Here is a 15,681-nt window from a genome sequence, read left to right as displayed (position 1 = left end):
GATTTCTGGGGTTGTTGGGGGGGGGGGGGGGAGATGGTGAAAACCCAGATTTAATGCCCACAATTTTTGAATTCCAAGACAGAATTCTATCCAAAATCAAAGAATATCCCAATTGATTCTCACGATTCTGAACGAATTGGAGGTGAGGTGGAGGGCTAGGATCGACTCATCATCCTTGAGGAGCTACGTGGCTCGATCTTGAGGCCACAAGGATGAAAAATGCATGTTGGCAGGTGCTTTTTGCTACTGAAATTGTACGATTTGGAGAGGGACGTTTGAGGAAGACGACAAGAATTGCAATGTACTGCATTTGTCTTGCTCACGCCATGAATTGGAATTGAGACGTCGTGTATCACCGTCAATTCGTTGCCTGCCTCGTTTGATATTGTTATTGTTGTCGTTCACGCCATTTTCACGTCGTGTTGCTGCTTCTTCTGTGATAGCATCGTTTGGAGTTGCCGTTTGGAACAAACGTGAAGACGATGTTAAATCGTGACCGGCTGGAACTGGACATCGTGTGATTGCGAGTTGTTGTTGTCATCTTGAGCATCTGGGTTCTTTGAGAAGAAAAAGGTCGAGTCGGGTATTGCATTGAATTGGAACTGGGTCGTTTTGGTGGGCTGCTAAATTTAAAAAGTGCTAGGCTGGATTTCTTTGAGTTGGGAATTGGCTGCTCAATTTGGAAGTAAGGCCCAAAACTGGATCTTGCAAAGGGTTGAAAGAAATTGATTAAGAGTAATAGCCCAAATAAATTTCAATTGTAACCAAAACGAATTCAATCGATGAATTTAGTCAAAACTTAAACAAGACGAATTAACACAAATTAATTAATGAGCTTCTTACTCTTAACGAAATAAAATAATTAACTTAATTATAAACTAATCAATTTAAATAACTCAAAATTATAACTATGATTTATATTAAACTAAATTAATAAAATATTTAATTTTAAAAAGCAAAATCCTTCAAGACGATTTCCAAATATTAATAATGTATATTAATTATATAAGTAATTATGTAAAAACCATTTATTATCTAAATATTATAAAGCCGACTAAATCACTTTAAAAAATTAATTCCTATAGGGAAGGATCAAAATTGGGCGTCAACAACATGAGAAGTTAGATACTGAGAATCTATTGAGTACGAAAGAGAACAATGGGAGTTTTTTTCTCCCATTATGGCATATACCAAATGTGGGGGCAAAAATGAAGATGTTGACGACTCCACAAGTCAGCGCCAAATGTGGCAGAATCACTAGGCATCTAACAATCTCCCATAAATCCCAAACTTCAAACTTAATTTTAAGTGACACTTATATCATGCACTGGAGAAGCCTGTTATTTACTTTCTCCGCCTCTAACAAAGACAAACACACCAACAACCTACCATCACAATGCATCTAATTCTACAAAACTCATAACAAGCAAGAAAATCACTTCCCTTTTGCTCACAAAACAAAAACCCTATAAAATGTCATGCCTATCAATTAAGAAGTCTGTATGAGGGCAAATCCTCCAACCGTTTTATGTTTTCTTCCAAAAGCTCCCTTTCAATTTGTCGACGAGTGGACTTCATAACTGTCTGCATGAAACGTAACAGATCTAACATCAGAAATGTAGGGCGCTTGGTTTACATGGAAAAATCATTTCTCAAAATGTAACATCAGTCTCGATCATGCCAATCATCCATAGCATATGAACAACTTCTCAACAAAACATTAACTGAAAAAAAGGAGTTAGATACTGAGAATCTATTTGAGTACAGATAAAACACAGCGGTGCAAACCAACAACTGTATGGATTTTGCTAGTTTTTGGTGCAACATGGCTAAAGCCAACTTGTTAGAGGCCGAAGCCATGATTGAATTACCCAAATCTTTTGGATGTAGTGTCTTTATGCTGACTTACATCAATAATACTTTTTATCTTGCCTATAAAACTATGAAATACTCCACAAGCCATTCTAAACCCATAGCTTCAAGCTACTAGCCCCGAGGGAAACTAATTCCTACACCATGTGGCCAAGGATACTACACTATGCGGCTAAGGATACTACACCATGCGGCCAAACTGAAACTTTGAAGCAGGCAGCATATAAAGTGGAAAAAGCATGGGAACTTCTAGTGGTTACGACTGCTGTAGCCAAACTGAAATTTTTAACCAGCATATAAAGTGGAAAAGGCATGGGAACTTCTAGAGAGCATATGGAATGGATTTGATAAGAGAAGAATTGAATTAGGAATAAATGTTCCATTTCCTCAACTAAATCTCACTAATTAAAAGTACACAGAACTTCATAAAAACTTAAATGCACATACATTGAAGTCCATATATGACGCGTGCATGGCGAGCCACTGATGATCCATCAGCTTAAACGTGATACAATATAGCAGATCAAATGCTGATTCGTTTTCTGTACAAAGGTGAAAGACATGCTTAGAAAAAAAAATGCCAAAATGTAGAAGCACCAAGTGGTAATACTTAAGGGAATAACTATAAGGAAATGAAGCAGAACTTCAGACCATGGTCTAGAAATTTACCTGCAAGAAACTTCAAAAAAGATGCTCCTACCAGATTTCTTGGTTTTACTGCAGAGTAGACACATAATAGCTGAATGAATCAACACAAGATCTCATAGACTTAGATTTGTCTTTTTACATTTCGCTGTAAACAAGTGCATAGAAGGAACACATACTAGCTTCTATATCAAGTATCTCGATTAGCATAAATGTGATGTTGACACCAGCAACAGCAAATGGGTATTCCCATAATGCCCTATCACCTTCCTGCTTTTGAAGAAGATCCTGGAATGATTTCTGCAAATAAAATTAGGGAAACGATCTTATCAAAATAAATTAGGAAGACGAAAGGATGAATTATGAACCTAGCACATTGCTTGAATTTGGCTATACATAGTCTGTTCTTAATAATGTGTACACTTCAGTATATAGTTTTGCAGGTTTATTTCATACTTTTTAAACAAAATGGAGCAAGGAAATTGTTTGATTCATCAGTCTAACACATTACATGCTCTGGATACAACTCTTCACTAGAATGACTCGCTATGTGCAAGCTCAAAATTAGGGTTTTGAATTACGTCAAAGTAGGCTACCAGACAGCTATTTTTATGCTTTCTATACCATTTTTTAAACAAGAAAGCCTCCTTTCTGTCTTGTGGTAAAAGTTCAGAGAATAAAATGTTGAATCTCCTACCCTGTGTCGCCCAAGAGTGAACTATTTCAACCTATGTTACTCGGACTCTCCAAAAATGATGTCGCACACATGTCGGATCCTCCAAAAATGCACTACTCTTTGGAGGATCCAATACGCACTCATTAACATTTTTGAAGAGTCCGAGTAAAATAGATTTTGACACATGAAATGCTGAAATTCATTACTTAACCTACAAAGTAGGCTTCCTTTGTATCATACCATTGTGTAACTCAATAAACATCAACTAAGTCAAATAGTCAATAGTCATCCACTAAAAGAAAAGCAACTTTGACACTTGACAAAAAAATTTAACACTTCGGCGCCAAAGGTAGATAACTTATGTAACACCCCCCAAAGGTCCTAGTTCAGACCAGAAGTTGTGCAGTTCAGAATCTGCAGAATTTATGAACATGGTTCACGGGTCGTAAAAGGAAGCACGGCTCATAGAAACCATCCATAGATGAGACTCAGAAACAACAAATTGGGTCTGAGATTTACGAGCCAGGTTTACGGCTCATAAACCCTTTTACGGGTCGTAGATACTGATTCTTACGGACGCACTTTACGGCTCGTAGATTCTTTTACGGACCATAGCTGGGTCTCGTAGAATCAAACTTCAGAAACTCAGAATCTCAGCCTGATTTCTACCGAAAGGGTTCTACGGTTCGTAGATGGAACCACGGACCGTAGATGCCCCTTATATGCCTTTCGACAGTTTTTAATGAGGGCTGTTTTGGTCTTTTCCCATTCTTTTAATCCCTTTACTACGTCGTTTTGGACTATTCTAAGTGGGATTAAGGGATTGCTAGTGACCCTAACCACTCCTTCCCTCCTAACTCTCCAAAATAAATATTTTCCTCTCAAGCAAGAATTAAGGTACCAAGCTTCAAGTCTCCATTCCAAGAATCAAGTCAAAGTTTCTACCCCAAGTATGTAGGATTTCATCAATGGGTATCCCTTCACCCATTGAGTCCCAAGAAAACCCCAATGCCTCAAGTTTATAATTTCTACAAAACCTAGGGTTTCTAGGATATTTATGGGTTCTTGATGAATTTCAGTTCTTCATGATTAGCCTTCAATTGCACGATTTTAATTATAATCTCATGTTTTCAACGGTATTTTCATAAACCCATAGTATACAAGTATTTTCATGATCTGGTGGGTGTTTTAATGATATTTTCATGAATCCATATTATACAAGTATTTTTCATGATTTAGTGATTCGACTTATTTTTAGTGATTTTTTTGGCTTTCAAGCTATTTTTTCAAAAGCTGAAAAAATACGAAAAAAAAGCCAAAAGTCAAAAGTTGTGTGTTCCCAACTTATGGCTTTTGACTTTTAACTTATAAGCCACTTAAAAAACAGCCAATCCAAACAGAAGCATGTTCAGTGTTCAAAATCTATGGCACTGCATTCATCTATCCATAGAGAGAACAATTATAGTTAATGTTATCGATCGTCATTTCCTCAAAAAAAATGTTCCTAGGCACTAGTTTCGAGACAATCTTCTGAAGTTCCTTCTGGACTTAAGGTTGGCTTTTCCTTTGTGGTGGATTTCTTCCACCGGAATACCACTCTCTTTCTTTCTCTTTTTTTAACTCCATTACGGTTCAGATGGACAGCAAAGTTTATTTCAGATCTGGGGGGAAGTCTTACGATAGCGCAAATTCTAGATCAAAAGCTGATGTTGGTTACGATGGGTTGAAAGTGCTAGGCATAACATGAGGAGAATGATTCTTAGCAGGAGAGCACTTGGTTGGGTATGCAAAAGGCTAACAGATGCTTCAGGGATCAGAGGGAAAGCGTCCAAGTCATGAAGGTGCAGGGATCTCTCAACTAACTTCTTTATAGCTCTAAAATTCAATCAATATGGGAGATACCTATCATTAATTTAGTTAAAGGTAGCAACAGAGCAGTTATTATACTTCCAGAAAGTGCATTATTTGAAGGGTGGGAGAAGTTAGCTAACAAAATAGAGACATTCAATTAATAGGGGTACAAAACAAACAAAACCCTTTAGACTATCAGGGGAGGCAGACTGTGCTGCTAACAAGGGGGAAAGGAGTTATAAAGACTCTTTGCAGAAAAGTAAATGGACCAGAACTGAGACAGAGATAGCAGAAGAAGGCAACATGTTGAAAGCTGGAGTCCAGTTGGAAGACAAAGACCTATTGGCCGTCTAGTGGGGAATTCTTCAGAGAAGACGATACACTCACTAGAAATGATGTAAGAAGATGGGTTCAATAGACTTGGAATGGAGCACATGGAGTCCAAGTCTATGATATGAATGGAATTTTACTTGTTTTTGAATTCCAGACAGAAAAGCAACAGAACACGTCTTGATGGGTGACTGGAGAAGACAAGGGAACAGATTAAAGCTTCACTGGTGGTCACCGACCATAGGGGTTCCCCAAAAACTCATGAGTTCGAGTGGTGCTGGATTTGAGTTCTAGGGTTGCCTCTACATCTCTGGTCCAGGCCAATAATGAAGAAAATTGGAGATCGGTGCGGTGACGGGATAGAGACAGAAGAAGAAACCGACCTCAAAAATCATCTCTGCTGGGCTAGGATTCGTGTCAAAGGTCCGACAGAAAAAATTCCAATATCCATCGAAATCGCCGATGATGAGACCATCTTCTCTCTACCTATATGGGTAGAATCGCTGGTGACTTTTCGTAAAAAATACAATGAGGGAGCTACAATTAAGGAAAGAGAAGAGGGTGGGTATCGAGGAAGGGACCCATCAAATCTTTCGAGGCTCAGAGATATTCTTAGGTTTGAAAAGTAGTCTTTTAAACCTAACAGAGATAAAAGGGGCCTTCTTGGTGAAAGGAGTCACGTGGGTGGAAAGGTCACAAAGGGGCCCACTTCTGATCAAACAGAGGGCCACTTGGTCTTAAACAAGTGACCAAGCCATTTGGGCCTGTTTAAAGCCCATTTTTAAAAGAATATCCACAAGAACCTGAGCCTCTTATTTGCGATGTAAATCACTGGGAAAAAAAGCATGAAACTATATACTCCTCAACTGAGCAAAATCTGATGAAGGAAACAAAGGTGAAAGACTCAATTAGCAATTATATACAATTGAGAGTCAACACAAGCGAATGCAGAAATATCACCACAAACTTCACGAGAACTAAATGAAGAAGAAATTGAGTTACATGGGCAGAATAGTTCAAATAAATCACAATTCTGGGTGACCCAACACCCATCCAATGTGATGCTTTGGGGTGCAGCAAGAAAGTAGAAGGCAAGGCAACAGAATGGGTACAGAACAATATGTTGAGGCTAAGCAAGGAGTTTAGAGTAGCTTTCAAGGGGTGCACAGAGGAATCTTTCAATTTACTACTAAAAATTGACCAGAGGAGGCTCAAAGAGTTAACAAAAAGAGAACACATCTCAGTGATATGTGATAATCAGGTGGTCCCCAAAGAAGTAATGACTCTTATCTTTGATGTTAATTACAAAAATAAGGATTCCAGGAGTGCAAGAAGGAGTAAAGGGAGAAATCAAGCCCCACATTTATAATGAAGCTAAAAATATTTTCATAGAATGTGATGGGGCTCAAAATGGATACTAAGAGGAATCTTGTAAGGAGTAGAATACAACAAGAGGGAGATTTATCTTCTTTTTAAAAAAAATCGAAAAAAAAAAAGAATACAACAAGGGGTGGACATAATAGCGTTGGTGGAGACAACATTGTGGGGAGGTAGGGAATATTTGCAGCAGTTGGGGGGAAAGAGATGGATCAGAGGAATGTGGATGGAATCTTTAGGTAATAAGGGGGGTATCTTGATAATGTGGGGCAAGAGGAATTGGAAAGGGGAACCAGTAGAAAGGGTAACCAAAGCATTACTTGCAAGTTTAGTGGTTTAAATCAAGACCTATTTGTTTCATCACTACAGTATATGCATCATGTGATGGGAGCGAGAGAAAGGAATTGTGGGAGGAGTTGGGAGCAATGAGGAGCTTATGTGAAGGGCCTTGGGAGGTATGTGGGGATTTTAACACTACAAGGTTTCCATAAAAAAAGACCAATTGTAGTAGAATTTTTGGGGCTATGTCTGACTTCTCCAGTTGCATCAATGAATTGGAACTTGTGGATCCCCCAAATACATGGAGAGGAGGGGCAAGTCAAAAAAATGGTTCAAGAATCGCATGGCACCTTTCATGGAGACCATGACGGGCCGTGAAGAGGTACCACGGCTTGTGGTGGTGCTCGTGAAGCCTTCCAGAGCCTGGCCAAGAGGGGCTCCCCTCCCATGAGCCCATAGACGGTTGTGGTGCGGCTCACGCCACGTGGTGGTGCTCGTGAAGGGGAGGCAGAAGATTCCTGTACTTCTTTCCTTGGGATGAGATGCTCACTCAAATTAGATAAAGTGCTTTGCCCAGCTTGGGGTCTGATCATAACCCCATAGTATTGACCGGGAGATTGATGGAGTGGTAGAGCTTTTGAGCTTGATTGGTGGATTCCCTGGTAATACTCTAGAGCCACACAAATTAGCATGGGGAAATCACAAAGATGGGGTATTTTCTGTGAACAGACTATACAACTGGGGGCTTAGAAGAAGTGCAGGAAGATCAACTGGACCTTGTGTTACGGGAGTTGGAGCACTCTAAGAGACATCGAGAAATAGTGTTAGCCAATCAAGATCTCTCATGTTCAAAAGATAAAAGTGGCATAGATGAGGATGTCGGGAAAGATGTGTGGACATACTAAGAGAGATTAGGATTAGAAATGAGGATAACCGGGACAAGATGGGAGTGGCTTCGGTGGAGAACAAGATTCAGGGAGTGAGGTTAAGATGGTTTGAGCATATGATGAGTTTGCATGGATACCCAGTACGGAGGTTTGAGAGGTTGGCTATGGATGGTTTCATGAAGGGTAAAGGTGGACCAAAGAAGTATTGGGGCGAGGTGATTAGAATGACGCAGTTTTAACTTACCAAGGCCATAACCTTAAATAGGAGGTTGTGAAGGACACATATTAGGGTAGAAGATCAATAGGCGCATTCTTGTTGTCTGTCCATACTCGTAGTTGTAGTATTACTCTTGCAGTTTCTTGTCCTTTGATTTTTGTCACTCTCTGTTGTTTCTTGTACTTCAACCATCGTATTATTTTGTTGTAGTATCGTTGTGTTACTATCTCTTGTTTTGTTACTATATGTTGTTTCTTGTACTACCGTTACTTTCTTTCTAGATTTCTTTGGACTGGGTTTTTCTTGAGCCTACGTACATTATACTTTTCTTAGACCCCACTTTGTGATACTACACTGGTATGTTGTTGTAGTGCTCGCCCAATTCACATGCACCTCAACTAATTTCATGAGATATTTGCTACCTCCCACCAACACAATACAGTACAGGATAACTCTTTTAACCAAGACTTGGATAGATAAGAAGAAATCACCTAGTGTGTTTACGTTTGTTGTGGAATTAGAACCGAAGAGTTGAAAGTTCTCAATTCACTTCGTTAATCGTCAGGCCAACCGTACGAGTTTATTATTATCTTTTTGGGCCTTCATTTATGCCAAATTTCCAGAGCTCAATGAAATATACTTGTGTCAAATGGTAAAAGTTTGGGATGGCACCAATGTTTTTAAAAGCACCCATTTCACAACTTCTAAACAATGAAGCAACGTGAGGCAAGGGGGCTTCAGGGCGTATAAAGGTGAGGCAAAGAGGTTTGCATGAAGCAATTGCTTCTATCCTTGAAGCTTGAGATCGCGAGGAAGTAGTCACTTTGCTTATAATATAAGCGTGACTTTTTAGCAAAAAGGGGAAGCTAGGACTTATTTTAGATTGAAAAATAATTAGAGTTACTAAGTCGCTTCTTCTTTCTCTCTACGACTAGGGTTCTTCAAAATCTGATAGTGTTGTTTCTTGAAAATTCAAGCAATTTTCTTCGTTGTTTCACTGCGTCTTATTTGCGCTGCCATTTTCTTTTCCTTTTTTCCTTTTATTTTCTACTTTTATTTTTTTTCATTGCTTCTATAATCTTCTTCAACTTTTCTTCCTTCTATTTTCTTTATAAATTGTTTCATTGCCTCTACATTCTTTTATTCTCTTGTTATTGTCTTAGCGATTGTTAATTTATTTAAGTGGGCAATCTTATATTCTTATTTAGTTAGTTAATTCATTTTCTTCAACTTTTCTTCTTCACTGTTTTTAAAATTTTGATTTGCATATATATAAAGTTTCCTTGAGTTTTTTATTTAGTTATTCTATTTATTTGTGCAAGGCTTATTTTGATTTATTTTTAAAAAAATTCAACTGAGGGCTTTGCTTCTTGCATTAAGCGAAGCAGACCCTAATCACTTTTTTGCACTTATCGCTCTCAAAAACACTACATGCCATATAACTTGCTCATCAACTTTTCTTTATAATGGATATGCCATCTTCCATTAATAATCAGTACCATCAGAAAAGGATACGACAAACTGGAACTTGTTCCACCTAGACTCTTACAATTCTGTTGATTTTGTAGCCTAAATATGCCCAAAATACTCAAAAAAAAAAAAAAGATCTGACATCTCAATTAACAGCTTCATACTCTACAGTCTATGCAGCAAATTTGTTTAATTTTACAAGTCATTTGAAATAGGGATGTCAATGGTAGAAGATTCTCTCTTTCTTTAAGGGTCAACTGAGATCTAGGACAATCTATGTAAAAAGGGGCAGCCCGGTGCATGATGTATCTCACAAGGTCTGGGGTAGGACCTCACCTCAAGGGAGTGCGATGTAGGAAGCCCGGGATGACGTAAGCATCAGTAGTTGATTCCACGGCAAGACCTATAGGTCACACAGTGACGACTTTACCAATATACCTATTTATCCAAAACGTCGGAAAGGAAAAAAAGATCTACCTGATTGATCCTGTGTTCATTCTTAAGTCACCCCTATTGTCATTAGATAAAAATACTGATAGAAATACTTACCCAGTTTAATAAAAGAAATTAGATGTTACGGTATCTCAAAGAAAACATAAGGGTGCCTAAAACATTTCTGTTTGACAGTAGCAAGGAATAGCAGAGAGCAATTTGACCATCCTTTAAGATGTCCATCAACCAACACAGTCACAACTAATATAATGTTTTTGAAGGTTGAGGAATCAAATAGAATCATACTTTTACAATTGCATGAAAGAAGAGGTGCAAAAGAAACTGTGAGAACTGAGAACATACAGAAATAACACAACATCTGAATAATAACTACAATCTCGGGAGACATAGTCATGAAGACCAGTTTAAGAAACATAGATGTTACGTTTCCAATGATTACCAAATAATAGCACTTGTTGATACTAAAGATTAGCTTTTCATTATAGGCATAAAAGGTTTACATGGCACAATGTTATTTCTCCATAAAGAGAAGGCAAAAAGAGGAAGTACCGGGAAATTTCTCGCAAAATATAACAAGTTTTCCAGCGATATGAATCCAGCACCCCTATCAAAACCAATCAAACATGTCAGTGGAAAACCAAGAATGGAAGGACCAGAAAAGCCGGAAGAAGTCAGAAAATTGAGATTAGATAAGCTCAATCATCAGTGATTTCTTATTTAAGATGCCTAGGGGGGGAGGAAGAGAAAGAAAATACTGATGTACCTAAAGTCGGTAGATGGATCCTTCCCTTGCCAACCCATTTCCTTCCATTGCTCAGATATTAAACCATGGAGTTCTTCCACAGGGAAGGCAGCTTTCCACAGTGCTCTTAAAGCTTCCTTTTGGTAAAGAGAGGGGGAGAGAGAGACGAAGATGAGCAGTAAGAACGTAAATTTAACCTTAATGGAATATTTAAAATCCATAAAGATGTTTTCTCTTAAGTTCATAGGGAAATGGCTAAGACATCTTCAAATAGAGGATACCTGATGTTCAGGAATTGAACCATCATATGCAACATCTATACGGTTTTGTAGTTTTTGCAAGCATTCCTCCTAACATTAACAAAGTGGAAGAGAACACAATAAGTGCCGATGTGCCAAAGACACTCCATACTTCCTCACGGTGCTGTGAAACTTAACATTCTGAATAACATATTTTCTAAGAATAAAACTGGATAAGTTGACATAAGTGGGGAATTGAAAATAAAAGGCAATATTCGCAATCTCATTAGAATTTTCAACTGTGGTTATCTGAGGATTGTGGAGGAAAAGGGAGAGCGTGAAATTTTAGATATAAGACATTCATGCCTGAGACTTAGCACAATTTAAAAGAGAGTTAAAGAATATGTGAACCTCAACATGAGCTCAATTAGCCAAATGACTATGAAACCAAATAAAATTCATTACCACTTGCAACACTCAGCATATTCCCTATTTGTTGTAACTTTCAAGTGTAAAATCTTGGAGAAACAATCAGAAAACAAATTTGTATAGCATATTGGAAGTACCACAACGAAATCCTATCCAGAATACAAACTTTTAATAAGAGAGGATCAAAAGAACCCAATACTGCATTGTGTTGACACTCCTAGAAATTTACCTGGTAGGAAGCTTACACTTCATATAACCTGAACTAGAATCTAAGTTGTGCTGGCTCTTCACTTTTGATGTCATACCCATGTCAAATTCTCCAAAAATACACTCCTTTGGAGAATCCAGCACGCACCCACTGACATTTTTGAAGAGTCCGAGCAGCATAGACTAGAATATTACCTGGGCTGGTGTCAGATCAAATGATGGGCGAGCATCAATATCGGTTCCCTGGGCACAAACGCATGAAAGGCCTCTGCCAAGCCATGCTGTTGATCCGGCCATGACCTCTGCAGTAACAGAAGGAAACAATAATCTAAGGAAAATGGGAGGTCAAGTTCCCAGTAACAACATGCTTCATAGTGTATAGAGATAGAAAAAAAGAAGATTTAGACATGTGACAAGAAGCGCATTCATTTTTTATTATTAAGAAGAGAAGTTGATCCTTTATTTATTTATTTTCCTTTTTGGAATAAGGAGTTAAAGTGTATCTTTCTAGACACATAGAAAAGACAACTCGAATGAGCAAAGTCTAAGTTGCTCGGACTCTTCACTTTTGGTGTTGCAACCGTGTTGACACGACATGGGTGTAGGTGTGGGATCCGTGTCCGATTTGGTCAACGAATTTTGGGTACTTTGACCAAAATTGATGGGAAAGTATGGACAATTTTAATGATTCCTATAATCATTACAAAAGATAAGGTGAAATTGAAGAAAATGGAATACCTTTCATATAGAAATTTCTATGTCACTCTTTTTCCTTTAATCTCCTTCCAAGATTCTCCTCAAGTTCTCCACATAATTTAGGTTTTATAACTCTATTTTTAGATATTTTAATTATTTTTTAAGTGAATCCCCCGCACCCGTATCCATACATGGATCCATATCCCCGAATCTTAAAAATTAGATCATGAAGGATCCGACCTCTAGATCCACACTTGTATGGGACACCCGCACCCGAGTCCGAGCAACTTAGAGCAAAGTTTCATAACTAACGAAGAAGTGTCAAGAATGCATCAATTCAGAAACTATGACAAGGTTCAATTGTGTAATAAGGATAATATCACAATTAAATACATGGTACATGCATGGGTACGAAAACAAAAGCTCACAAATGTTAAGAGAACAAATATCATGGGCAATACTACTCAGTTAGTTAGTAGAAATCCTACCTACCAAAATTGGTCATTGAGAAGTGGAAACATCTGTATACTTTTTTTCTTTTTCATTGTTTAGATTATGTTGATGATGAGAAATAAGCACAAAGAGAGTGCTGTTGCAGATGTACAAAAACAGCAGGGTATGTTGAACATAAATATACCATTCAAGTATGAAAGGTTAAAATACCATATAAAGTGGTAGTTTTTACTTGGTTGGTGGTGAAAGAGGCTGTACTTACACAAGAGAATCTTATGAAGAGGGGAATACAAATGTGCCCAAGATGCTGTTTTTGTGAGCAGGTTGCAGAGACAATTAATCATTTGTTCTTACATTGTAAAGTGGTTGGCCAGCTGTGGAATTTGTTTACTAGCTTCAGAGGTATAAGTTGGACTGTTCCAGGGAGAACAGGACAGGCTCTAGAAAGCTGGAATATGGAGGGCAGTGGCAGCACAGACAAGAGTAGATGGAAAATTGTCCCAGCTGTTATTTGGTGGACCATATGGAAAGAAAGGAATTCTAGGAATTTTGATAACAAGAGCAGCCCTCTGCACAAGATTAAAATGAACTGCATTATCACTTTTTGCTAATGGTGTAGTTCAGAGTATATAGATGACCCTCTGGCTATTGTAGACATTCTAGGGTCCTTATAAAGGTGAAAGGAGGATCTAGGGATAGTTCTCTTTTTTCTTCTTTCTTTTCTTTATCTTTTGTTTAGGCCCGACACACATGTATGGAGGGAGGATATGATGTAAATTTTTGGATACCAGCTTTGAGCTGATGATTGATATACAAATGTTACCTTTATCAAAAAAATAAATATACCATTCAAGTGTCTAAACATTCATGAACTAACCTTTTTTATGCACAACAAGAGAAAAAAATAACCTCCCAACATTGAGTACAAAACAAAAACCACCTTAACACAACTTCACTAGCCAATTGCCTTTTACAATTGTCTATCAAAAAACAATTCCCATTTGAAAGCTAAAATTAGATGCAATCATGTAATGTAAATTCATTAAATACAGAGGGCACAATCCACAATCCTGCTTTCTCATAATGTGCAACCGTGAGATGAACAGCCTGGTTAAGTAATCACGATACCCCCTATGCAGCCTGTACCACTCCCAAAAGCTAACATAAATGACCTAGTAAATTCTCAACCACTCCACTCTAGTGTTGTGTCCACTCTAAACCTATCAGTGATAGTTAGAGCTACTTTTCAGACGTTTTTCCGTATATAAAAGGTCAACAACCGACATTCATTTTAACCTAGAAACCAAAACTATGAAATAATAGATTTTTGTCGTCCTTGGAGAAGAATCAAATAGACGGCATATTTGTCTACTGTGATTGTCAAAAAGCGCAATTTTACAAATAAGCTGGCTGTTTCAGCCCACAATTTGTACATGCATCTTTCTTGCGGAACAGTGATGAAAAGAAAATTTGCGGAAATTGGATGCAAACTCACCACAAAATTCAACGCAACTAGGCATGAGTAAACCAAAAATTTCAATCCACAGATAAAGGAATAGAAGTAGAGAGAGAAAGTGAGATATCAAAAAAGACTCAAGTGCGTTATTAAATTAAATTAAGAAGGAATATACCATACCAGAAGATGAATGGCAAGTACTATTCCCTCTTTCAAATCCTTGCGATATCCTCCTCACTGCCACGAACGATTCTCCTCTATCCTCCATTTTTACCAAAATAAAATCTACCTTTTCTGGAAATCGATTTCTTGAAGAGAAATGGAAGGCTCCTTCATTGAAGCCGTAAGATCTGCAACAAGGAAAGTCTTTATTTATATACGATGTGTTATATCCAGCTAGCAGATATAGTTGTTCTGATTGTGATCTTTCCACTGATTCTTGATATCAAATTTTCTTCTTATCAATCACGGAATGAGTGAGGTCGGGGATAGCGGATAGCCAAGTTTTGGGTGGGCTGGGGTGGGGACTGCCGATCCAATTGGTTAATCTATGAGTTTATTCATGTATTAATTAATTTATTAATTTGTACATAGAATAAAAGTTATTCATATACTTATTAATTTTAAATAATGTTTTGTTCCTAAGTTTCAAATGTTATATAAAAGTTATTCACATATTAATTTTATATGATATTTAAGAAAATTTATGTGGATAGAAGTTAAGTGGTATTAGTTATAAATGGATTGAAATAATAAAATTCTTTAATTTTTTGGTCGGGATCATGCGGTAAGGAGAAATAGAGATAGATTGTGTATCTAGGAGAAGGTCAATACCGAAGTCTATTTCACTTTCAGGAGGAACAACAAGAAGATCATCGAGAAACACTTTGGGAAAGTCATCGACAATCGGAATGACTCAACAGTAGGGGTTTTAGAATTCGTACCCGAACAAGATGATAGAAGCAATCTTGAGATATCATTTTCCTAGCCTTTAGGCAAGATATGAATTGACCCTTAGATGCTGAATTTCCCCTCTTCCGTTCTAAGATAGATTCGTTTGGAACCTAGAATGTGACCAATCGGATCCTACTATCTATAGAAGCATAGCAAGAGTGAAGTCAATTCATCCAAAGAATAAAATCGAATCTAGCATATCAAGCTCTACCAAATCAACATGGGTGACTCTATGTGAAACAGAAACAGGGCAATTTCTACAGACTTGTTTAGCAATAATAGAATCACTAACGGGGTAGAGACTGAAAAAGGTTCTAGAAGAATAGCGGGACAGACATCAAATCTCATAGTCACATAAGGAGTTACAAAAGACAATGTAGAATCCAGATCAAGAAAAGCATACACATAAAGATGAAAGACTTTTAACATATTAGCCACAACATCTGGA

General features: G+C 37.7%; 1 protein-coding gene and 1 non-coding gene across 2 annotated transcripts; both read right to left on the bottom strand.

Annotated features, from left to right (window-relative positions):
- Positions 1-1,114: 1,114 nt before the first annotated feature.
- Positions 1,115-14,806, bottom strand: LOC102579796 (ELMO domain-containing protein A-like). Its single transcript, XM_006338844.2, has 9 exons — positions 14,460-14,806; positions 11,870-11,976; positions 11,081-11,149; positions 10,821-10,936; positions 10,607-10,661; positions 2,697-2,817; positions 2,542-2,589; positions 2,320-2,414; positions 1,115-1,584 (listed from the first exon to the last, which is right to left on the bottom strand). The coding sequence occupies exons 1-9, from the start codon at positions 14,545-14,547 to the stop codon at positions 1,486-1,488; spliced, it is 798 nt and encodes a 265-aa protein (XP_006338906.1). The 5' UTR covers positions 14,548-14,806; the 3' UTR covers positions 1,115-1,485.
- Positions 11,737-11,854, bottom strand: MIR7997B (microRNA MIR7997b). The gene has a single exon (NR_130370.1). It is a non-coding gene; the product is annotated as a microRNA MIR7997b (primary transcript).
- Positions 14,807-15,681: the final 875 nt, after the last annotated feature.

The sequence above is a fragment of the Solanum tuberosum genome, unplaced genomic scaffold (assembly GCF_000226075.1).
Source record: "Solanum tuberosum cultivar DM 1-3 516 R44 unplaced genomic scaffold, SolTub_3.0 scf00007, whole genome shotgun sequence".
In the NCBI taxonomy this organism is placed as follows: domain Eukaryota; kingdom Viridiplantae; phylum Streptophyta; class Magnoliopsida; order Solanales; family Solanaceae; genus Solanum; species Solanum tuberosum.
Note: the sequence above shows the minus strand (reverse complement) of the source record. Positions and strands in the feature narration are given on the sequence as shown.